Source organism: Brienomyrus brachyistius, chromosome 4 (assembly GCF_023856365.1).
Source record: "Brienomyrus brachyistius isolate T26 chromosome 4, BBRACH_0.4, whole genome shotgun sequence".
NCBI lineage: Eukaryota > Metazoa > Chordata > Actinopteri > Osteoglossiformes > Mormyridae > Brienomyrus > Brienomyrus brachyistius.
The window spans coordinates 21,620,918-21,631,730 of NC_064536.1; the positions used below are offsets into that span (position 1 = coordinate 21,620,918).

The 10,813-nt window shown below is 40.4% G+C and overlaps 1 protein-coding gene across 1 annotated transcript; it reads right to left on the minus strand.

Moving 5' to 3' along the window:
- Positions 1-1,046: 1,046 nt before the first annotated feature.
- Positions 1,047-9,928, minus strand: shha (sonic hedgehog signaling molecule a). The gene is made up of 3 exons (XM_049012452.1): positions 9,363-9,928; positions 4,787-5,048; positions 1,047-2,703 (listed from the first exon to the last, which is right to left on the minus strand). The coding sequence occupies exons 1-3, from the start codon at positions 9,669-9,671 to the stop codon at positions 2,009-2,011; spliced, it is 1,266 nt and encodes a 421-aa protein (XP_048868409.1). The 5' UTR covers positions 9,672-9,928; the 3' UTR covers positions 1,047-2,008.
- Positions 9,929-10,813: the final 885 nt, after the last annotated feature.

Sequence of the window (10,813 nt, forward strand, 5' to 3'; positions counted from 1 at the left end):
GTGACCGAAAGATGGCGCTCCTACACTCTTTTTGCTAAGTATGACGGCGTACTGATTTCCAGTATTGTCAATCGAGGCTCATTCACTTGAGTTCTAAACTTCTTGTTATTGATTCAAAGCCCATAGCCAGACAGGCATTTCGATACCGATTAAGTCTTTGCCATTGTAAAAACACGATGGGGCCGGTTTTGCTGAAACACTTCACACTAGCGCGTTGCGCATTTACAAAGAGGTTGCGGCTCTTGAGATAAGTACAATTTAAGGTAAAAAAAAATAACTTTAATTAAAAGCACAGTAATTAAACGGAATACAGCAGAGGGTTAAGCCGTTTCATGATAATTATCTGTGACATACCAAGTAACTCAGCTTAATTCCGATGCTTGTTTATTCCCGAATGAATCAATGAGAACCTGTACTGTAACGGTGCGCCGCGATTTTTCACGGGAATATACGAAGCAGTTCAAAGCTCCATACTATGGCCCACGATTCCGAAGGCTGCGAATGTACACCTCAAATAAATGTCCAGTGTCTGTTGTTAAATACAAAAGAGTAATAAAAAATCTTCCGAAGAAGTGGTGGAGAGAGACTGTTTGCGTTAGTTTATATACTTGATTAATGAATATGTGCCTTAGTTACATTGTTCGTTGCGTATCAACCAAAGCGAATTTATTTTTGCCTAAAATGACCAAAGTAACAATAAATTTGAAGGTTAGAAATTGACAAAAGTTTGACTGAGAAGACCATCCAATTTAGTCGGCGTTGACGCAACTAAAGTTTAAGTCGACGCAATTTGTTTTGTGGTGGATTTATTCTCTGAGCGTTATATAAGTGTCTAATTAACGAAGGAGCAATCTTATTTGTACTAACCGCAATGCCTATCGAGGTCCACATTATAAATAAAAATGAAAGTTTAGAAGTTTAGTGAAATATCCACAAGGACGTTCATATTCTGTAGGCTACTACCGATGTACGAGTATTCACAAAATAATTTCTACATAACAGTTATAAACGGAGCGTTAATCAGAAACAAGAACATATAACAGATGAAAGTTTGAATATTCCTTTATCTCATTTTGTAGTAAACATATAAATAATAAACTCTAAACATTTGTTTATGACATCGCCCGGTTATGAAAGTTAATGGTACGGTCACCGTATGTATTATATACTATTCAAACTCTGCATCTGGCGCTGTTTAATTCTATAAAACTATTTCCCTATTACAAAATATGAAAAAAATACATTTTAGTACATTTACAGTAGTAGTTAATTTATTAAAACAAACATCTTGCTCTGTACTACTATATCATATAACGAAATTGTGAGAATGTGCACTTGAAATGTTGGGGAAAACAAAGGAAAAAAAGGAAAATGAGATGATTACAGTCGACACGTGGCAGATGACGGAAACTGTCCCGCTTTTATAACCTGGCCATAACCAATGAAGACAATAATAGTAAAAAAAAAATGAAAGACAATACAGCACACGATTGGCCAAGACTTTTCGCAACTATTTAAATTAAAATATATTTTTGTATCTTACACTATTTCAAATAACGAAACGTGATTCAGTAAGTAACGATCTGTCAAAATCTAATTTACAATTCTGTGTATAAAAATATAATTTATGGACCCACACGAAGTATGACCCCCAAAATATAACAGTCTGATGCACATATGGACAGAATATCACAAACTCTCTGCTTTTCTCTCTTTACATTTTCTTCGCTTTCTTTGCGTTTTGCCAGAGACGTACAAAAATAGATTCTGAGCAAATAGCTGGCAGCGCGGCGTCAGGATCCATACCGGTGTACCGGCGTACAGTTCACGTGAGAATAAATTATTCAAAGAAAAGTTTTAAGGCTCTTGAAGGTCCATTTATTCTTTGAAAAGGACACATGTAAATGTCAATTAAATAAATACTCCAAGTCCTCCGGGGATTCTTGTCTCCTTACGGCTATTTTCGTTTATCCTACATTAGTCACATCTTACTTTGCGGTTAGACGTTTCAGCTTGAGTTTACTAACATGCCAAGGGGGTGAAGTAAGCGGCTATCCAGGACCCAGTTTCCTATTTGATACAGGATCATGGGGTACCAGTGGACACCGTCATCCGACGAGGAGCTGCTTGAGTCTGAATGGTTTTCTGGGTACAATAAGGAGGACAATCGGTGAATAAAGCGAACCGGTGCGAAGGCCCAGTGCGCCAGCTGATGGTCTTCTATCACGGCATAGCACGACGCCAACACCTGATCCACCACCAGGGTTCCTTCAGCGGTTACCGGAGCAAATGAGCCTTGGTGCTCCTCAAGGTAAATCCTCTGAACGGTGACAGCTCTCAGCTGGCGGTTCGTTTCATCCATCACGAACACCTCCTGGCCGGGCTTGACTTCACTGGCAAAAGTCGCCACCATCGCCTCGTGAGGATGGGTAGAGTTCTCCGTGATGAAGATGAGATGGGCGGCAGTGAGGCGTAGCTTTCTGCGCGGCTCCTTGGTTTCTATCACGTAAAACGTTCTTCTGGTTGCGACGTCTTGGTCCATGAACATGATGAAGTCGGTATACAAGAGCTTCCCCTCGCCGTCAGCGGCCAGCACCTTGTCGCCGACTCGAAGGTCTTTCAGCAGCTTCTTCCTTCCATCTTGGAGAGATACGGATGCAGAGCCCGGGAAACAGCCTCCGGATTTTGCTGCAACCGAATTTTCTGTTGATGGAAGAATGACAAGCATGGGGTTAAAATTTCTACAAATGTCAAACCTGAAAGCAAAAGACAGTGCAGTATCTATTTGCCGATAATTTCACCAGGACTAAAACCCCAATATCAGTTTTCACTTAAACCCAGACAGGGATTCATTTTCGACAAAATCATTCATAAAATGTTAGCTAATAGTGTTAAATGCTTACGTTCAATGAGTATTCATAATGCTTTTTTTTTGTTATTTCTTTTTCGGGAGGGGGGATAGAGCGGTGGTGTTTATGAATGCAGTTTACGTCTTAAAAAATTAGACCGTTGTATTGCTTCAAATGTGGGGAAAAAAACGTCTTGAATATCCACGGCCTGGTTAGTCTAATTAAATAGCAATAAAGGCCCGACATTGTCATTCTAATCCAGCTTGTAGTGTGGGCCCACTCTTGGAAAAGGACACTTACGCTTTTCCCAGCCTCCCACCCATATTTGCTCAGGTGCAGAAACCCCTATGTGCCAATTCACGCACATACTCTCCAAAACTAGTGGCATTGCAAACACTATTTGCACAGCGGAGCCACTCTTCCAAGGCACTCAAGATGAGTATTTGAATTTTAAATGAAGGCAGAGGCAACGAATGTTCACAGCCAACCGCCATCAATGTGCCCCTTCTTTAAGCAGCACCGGGCCGCCCTGTTGTCTGTCTGGATGACAATAATTCAGGCCTTGGGAGAAGCCTTCGTTACATTCCTGTCGCTAGGATCACACTTCAGGCAAACAGATCGGGGGAATGGGATCGCCTCGCTCGGAATCTTTGCATTTAATCTTCTCATGAGATTCCGCGGCATGAAATACGGCGGGGAACCGCTGAAAAAACAGATTTAGCCGCCCCAGTCCAGCATTGCGCTGTCCAAATTGCACGCTACTGTCACACGACCCTGAATGACACGGGCTAAATATCATCCCAGAGTGTGTGTGTTGAATTTTAAATAGAAGATTTGTCACTCGGATCTAGACGCGCTTGAGAATTATAACATTTATTTGGTTTGATAAAAATGCAAATATACGAATGATACCAAAGCATTTTTGTGTGATAGCAAGGAAACCGTAGTTATGTAGCAGTTTTAGCATTGGTATTTGTCTGCTTCTTTGTAACAGCGTCTATAATTTACGAGGTTACCTCGGTTCTTTGGTTAAATTACTTGACAGTATATATAAGCAGGGTATTTCACAATAACTGGTTACTTGCGGTAGATGTTAAGTATACTATGGTGATTAAAATTCACATATAGGCCTAATTAAATCCAAATATAACATGCTCGCAAAGGAGACCCTTTTCTTACAATTTCTATATAATAATAAAATTCATTATTAATGATTGCGGGCATCTTAGTGGAGAAAAGGCCTATTTACACACTGATATGCTATTCACACAGGAACATCAGTTACATTTTAAGGACAGTGTGGGGCGATATTAGATCGCGAAATATTTTTTACGGATCACCTATGGTATTCTAGTTACTCATACCTTAAAGAGTAATTTTACTAATGTTTTATACTTCACGTTTACGTCAAATTGCGCATACATTTATGTCCATAGAAACCAGTTAATAACGTGAGGCGGCTTCGTCGATAGACGTAGCGACTAGATTTGAACGATTTTGTAACATCTTGAAAGGCATGATTTGAATTTTATTTTCTGCATACCCAGAGTAATGCTGATTCTACCTGAAAGCTGCAGGATTATTCTGTATGTAAAATATATTCATATTTATATGATTATTTATTGCTATGTTAATAACGTATCCTTAAACTGAGACTTTTAAACCGAATGCTTAAATATGCAAGATATTTATAACAACTGGACAAAGAACAGCAAATTGATTTCTCTATTTGTTATGATATGTGAACTTTAGATAAAAAAAAACAGCTGCTACTTTGTTGTCATATAATTATTTGTTAATTTATAGCTTTCTTCCATAAATCTTTTACTTGATTATGGGTTTCAAATGAATATTCCCGACGTCCAGGAATTCCAAGAAACCTCAAAGAAAAGCAGTTTCGGACAAACCTAACGCTTTCGCTCCTTGCGGAACCTCACCTGCTTTTACAGAGCAGTGAATGTGGGCTTTAGATTCATAATAGACCCAATCGAACCCAGCCTCCACGGCGAGCCGGGACAGCGTGCCGTATTTGCTTTTGTCGCGGTCGGAGGTCGTGATGTCCACCGCCCGTCCTTCGTAGTGCAAAGACTCTTCGAAATGGTGTCCGTCTTCGTCCCAGCCTTCCGTCACCCGGAGTTTCACTCCAGGCCACTGATTCATAACTGAAATGGCCAGAGAGTTCAGCTTATCTTTGCATCTCTGTGGAAAAAAACAACAAAAACAATTTAAGTTAGATCATACCTTAGAGAATCCAGTCTTCTATAGCTTGTTACTCTGCTTCAGTTTATACACCGGCGCATCCACAGTTTACCAACAACTTAACTTAATAAAACATGGTTATTTGGCCACTGTTTCTTCACTATTTCTTCACTATTATTGCACTGTTTTTACATGTTATTAATTTATGTATTTCAGCACTTGTGGTTAGAATTGCTTGTATGCACCTCTTAGAAATGAATACGATTTTTAAAAGAAAACTTAAATGCAAGACATTTTATGAGTTTTTCTACACTAGCACTTATTAGGCGTTACAGCAGCTAGAACAGAAGTCTGAACTGAACCAATGAACTTAAATAATGAAAACACAACAACAACAATAATAATAAAAACAATAGGGTAGGTCAGTTTCGCTGCTTGGACCCGTAATAACAGGAATGGGGAAAAACAGAAGGGCTTTGCGCTCTCCAGAACCAGCAGATATAGCAAAATCGGAATAGCAGGTAATGCTTCAAAGAGTAATGTGGTTAAAAGCATAAAAGTTTCTGAGTTTGAGGGGAAAAAATCCATCTTAACTAACTGTATCTGTTGAAAATCAAACACTATGAAACCCAAAGGATTTCGCAGACATCACGTGGCAGCGAGACTTTTTTCCACAAATGGATTTATCAGCTCTTAGAAGCTTTGGTTGTACAAATGACGCAGTAAAGTGCTTAACGTCTGAGCTATATTTGTAGTAAACCTGTTGGGGCTTCAAGATTGCTTTTGGAATTACTCGTAAATAAAAAGCGCAATGTCTTATAGCCTATCCATTTTATAGCCTTCCGTTATAAATGTCTTTTCCTAAATGCAATATTCCTGTGTGTCGTTATTTCTTTTGATAAGTTTTCAGGTTTTCGTGAAATGCCCTCGGCTATAGTGTCAAATCCTTAGTATTGGAGGGCTGGGAAAAACGCGCTGAACAAAGAGAAGTTCTAAACTTTTAATGTATAGATAAATATATAGATTTTGACGCCTAACGGAAAAAATGGGTGCATTTACAATAATTCAAATATAGCCGCAAGACTTGGAATATCGGGTGCATTTGGGTAATTGTTAGCGTCCAGTTGGTGTTTGAATACAAGAAAACCAAGTTTAAGAACAACGATCTACAATGAAACTGTTCGTCCATCATTAAAGTATTGCACTTGTTAACCGTTCCCTAGACCCCAAGTGAGGATGCCTGACCTTCTCCAGGACAACTCTTCCTTGCACTTTACCAATATGTCAAATACAACATCACAAAGCGTCCATTCAGGGCTCCCTGGAGGGGAAGGGGACTTTCATTATGTGAGCAGTGCTATTTTTGTGAACGTGACCGGATTGCTTAACGCGTGCTGTTTCACTGCTATCTCAGATCCATAAAATAACCGTTCTTGCATGTTGTACCAATTAACAAAATACACATACCCAGACAGAGGGAGAGAAAGAAACAGGGAGAGAGAGATTTCATACTGTAATAGGTAACACGCATAATACTACTGAGTACAATAATTATCCCTGGAAAAAACTTGTCCCTACTATACCTCTACTCTACATTTAGTGCAAAATAAACAGGTTTACTTTTGCAACGTATTTAAGACAATATGCTAATCCTCCGAGACACTGTGATGAACTGAACCAGCAAAATAATTATGAACCGGTGACATAAATGCGCTTAACAGTCATACTGAGCACTTGTGGCGCACAGATTGGGACATAAAAGCTGTGCCAAACCCATCCCTCTCCACTCTGAGCGGGGCTGTCAGAGTCAAAAGCCGTGGAGCCCAAACTATTTATTAATTCATTGGTCGTGTGCCGCGAATCAGCCAAATTCTGCTCAGTCACCGTGAAGCGCAGCGGGGCTGCCCAGGCTGCCGCTTTGTGCGGTGGACAAAGTTGTTCAACAAGCCTGCGCCGGCGGCTCTTAATCTCCTCACAAACGAATTGGTTAATGGGAACACTTATCGGGTACCTGTCAGTGTAAACAACTGGCTACTTCTTCAAAATTTTGCCTCGTTTACCATATTTTCGGAAAAAAAATCATGGAGCCGGGTCGTCGTTCCTGCATCTTACAGGGGGGCGGTATTCACTGAAATGTCCTTACGTGAACAATTTAAATCTTTATAGCCGAAAGCTTTCCTTGGTTTGACGTTGCGTTTACACAGACTGCGCCCTCAGGATGTTTTGCTTTCACAGTCATAATAACCTGAACTGCTCTGCGATTTACATTTCAGGAAACCGCAGCAAACCAAAATTGCAACTGCTAGGAAAAAAGCTTGTCGGGCATCATTTTGTATCAAACTACACCAAAATCTTTTGATCAGTCAGCTTGTTGCACTGCACCTGTGCTCGAACACAGCAGCGATATCATTCCCAACTATGCAAAATCTATACGAAACGGTCGGGGAACGAAAAATATTATATTAAATAGCTTTTCTGTATAACAAGTAATTCAGTGTTACTGGCGTGCAAGAATAGGTTGGTTATTTATAATCACAGTCTTTAAATAGTGCTATCGGTTCGTTTCATACTCCACGCCCTTGGCCTTTAAGTCGGCCAAATGCATTATTTATCTATTTCAACAAAACTTTGAACATATATCTTACAGTCAGCTATCAGTAAATGTACTAATGATGATAAATCCGTATGGGCAGCACGAATAATTCCTAGTTAACTGCTCTGATCTCTCTGAAGCAGGGCAAGATGAGCGTCGCTTTAGATAATCCCAAGTACCAACGAAAAGGCACGGCGTTTTAAAACGAGGATTTTTGTCTGTTCCCATTTTGTGAACGAGTTTAGCTAAAGGTTGGGATAACGGCTATAAAAAGATCCTCCCTGGAGCTGGCGCAGTCGGGTTGTCATTGGTTATATAAAATACAAACTGAAAGCCTAGCCTTTCCGATCGATAAGGTGGGAGTAAGTGGATCTGAAAATAACAGACGCGTCTGACTCGCTGCGGATCGCGCCGTCTTGCAGCTCCCAGTTGCGATGACCGTGGACTACAGGGACCGATCTGACTCTTACAATTACGGAGCCTATGGGTTACGTTTCTCGTAAGCCTGCAAGGTGAAAAGCATGCACTGTATATGCATCGTTAGAGAGGAGCTTATAGCGCCGTAACACGCTTTCTCAACGCGCCGGCTTAATACATAATTGGAGCTCGTTTCGTTAATCTGGTTCAGCGAAGCAGGCGCACTTCGGGTCGCGTATAAGGAGGCTGGACACGAAAAAAAAATCCTAAAATATTTCCATGTAATAAATAATCCAGTTTAATCCTCTCACAAAGATTACAGTTTTTATTCACAGCATTTTTTTTACAAATAAGCCACCGCAGAACTGTATATCTATAGCCCAGACATGTGCAGGAAAAATTATCTGGAATGTTCATTTATGACCCATATATAACCCAAACTCGTCGCTCCAAGCAGGCCATGAAAACCAAGTATATTTAATCACAGAGATCGCTCTAATTGTTCACCATGCTGTTCATCTGAACGCACCGCGTACATGCAAAACGGATCTTCATTGTGCAATTAGCTTTATCGCTTTACAACTGCCCAACGCTGATTGAAAAAAAAATGCGAGTTTCCTGCGTACGCCAATAATTGCCAAAGTCCCGCCCCGTTATTAAGTAGCAATTGTCAACTGAACATTCTTAAAGAAATGACAATATTTTCATGCAAAGACAAAAGCCGTTTTAAACAAGCTTTTTATATGACCGGACTGATTAATCTAAGGCAGAGACGCAGGGAGACTGAGTGGTCCTGCGATTTCATTCCGTAATTAGGTACCACATAATTAACATAGGTGGTACTGTAACAGTTACGTTTTTCTATAGTTAGTTATATCTTGCCATGTAAAACTTGATTGTATTTTATCAATTCTGTACATATTTGCCTTGCTTATAACATGACACAAATACAAATATAGATGCATTGAGTGGATAATGAACTACATCAATATTTCCAGAAAAATGCAATGACAAGAGCAAAGAAGTGCCTTGTCTATCGGCATCTACTTGAAGCTGCATCTCCTATACACTTTAATCGTTAATTGTTGCCTAGTGAACCTGCACACACAAAAATAACACACCAAGACGAGATAAATCACCCCGGGCATATTTCATTTCGATCAGCCCTGACTTCTGAGAGTTTAAAGGCGGCTGGTTGAATGATGTGGCCCGTAATTTCGGTGCACAGTCAGCGTCCGAAACGACAGATGCGTCGGCTGTGACAGTGTCTAAGAATAAACAGTTTCCCCCCTTTTTTACTGTACCTGTGTCATCAGCCTGTCAGCGCCAGTGTTTTCTTCGTCCTTAAAAATAATGTCAGGATTGTAATTGGGAGTCAGCTCCTTAAATCTCTCAGAGTTTCTCGTTATCTTGCCTTCATATCGGCCACTGGCCCCAAGGGTCTTCTCGGCAACGTTGGGAATGAACTGCTTGTACGCTAAAGGTGTCAGCTTCTTTGGGTGCCTTCTCCTTCCGTAGCCCCTGCCCGGTCCACAAGCCAACCCAGAGGAAATAACAGATACGAAGATAAAGAAAATGAGCACAAAGCGCGTTAACGGTGGCATTTCGTCCATCGATACCTAATTAATTAACAGCGGCTGTGAATCTATGGCTCCCTCGCCCTCACACCCCCCGGCTTCCGATGCCTTGTCTCCCTGACTATCCACCGATCACTACCGTGGCAGGTGCGGAAATGTCAGCTTCTGGTCGTTAATAACGGAACACATCGGAGTTGGGTCGCTGCAGCGCGGATGAAAAAGGGCAAACGGGCTGTGGATCTAATGGCAGGCTGCAGACGTTTGTGAGAAGTCTGCCTTTACTGCTATGTATTATACGTGCGATCTATGGCAAGGGAGCGAGCTGATTGGCTCGACTAGACCGCTGTTATACCACATAAGACAAAAAATCTTTAAAGAATTTTTTTTCACCTGAAGGGTGGGTTTGAGGGGAGGGGCTGGCCTCTGTGGGAAAACATCAATTACAAGTTTCTCCCATCTTTTTATTTCTTAGAGCTTGTTTTAAACCCACACATGTCAGCCAGGAAACGACTGTATCTCAGCAGAAGTAATTCTGTCTGGACCATTTAATTTTATTATTCTGTGTCCAGTAAATCAATAAATTATCAAGCTGGGATATGCCCCATAACCTACTTATTATTAAAATCTATTACAGTGCATGGGTGATTAAGCGATTTAATTGCGAGTTTTAAAGATGATGCACGGAGTATGTATATGACAAAATTAACACAGTCATAAAATGCTTCTAACTTAATGGCATTGCTACTGACCGTCGATGCTCTGTACTTTGTACTTTTTTATGACTGTTGCAGTTCCTCTAGTGTTAAGTCCCCGGTAATCGTTAAAATATCACGACCTCAATAAAGTACCCCGTACGTTTTAAAAGGTGAGACAACTACAACGAACCTCTATGAGAGTTATAAGGGGGTTTGCTTAACATGCAAAAAAAGTCGTTTTTAAGTATTTTCTTCCCGGTGCAGAATTTGATAGTTCTATTGGCTATAGCCAAAGAACGATTAACGTAAAGAGAAAGTAAAATAATTAAGCATTATCTTTTATAAAGTTTTATACAGTTTGCATCTGTAAGTAAACTTCTTAAGAAAGTTGTATTAGGTAGAACTTTTACCATAGACAGTGTATGGTTGTAATGTGCTTTGAATCATAACTTGTAGATTGAACGTGACAGTGCAATTTCACAC

Bases quoted from the DNA above. Each gene is read 5' to 3' on its own strand.
- shha (XM_049012452.1), bottom strand. From the start codon at position 9,671: ATGGACGAAATGCCACCGTTAACGCGCTTTGTGCTCATTTTCTTTATC. The intron at 5,049-9,362 runs GTACAGTAAAAA...TTTTTTCCACAG, and splicing joins CTGACAGGCTGATGACACAG to AGATGCAAAGATAAGCTGAA. The intron at 2,704-4,786 runs GTGAGGTTCCGC...TTCCATCAACAG, and splicing joins TCACTGCTCTGTAAAAGCAG to AAAATTCGGTTGCAGCAAAA.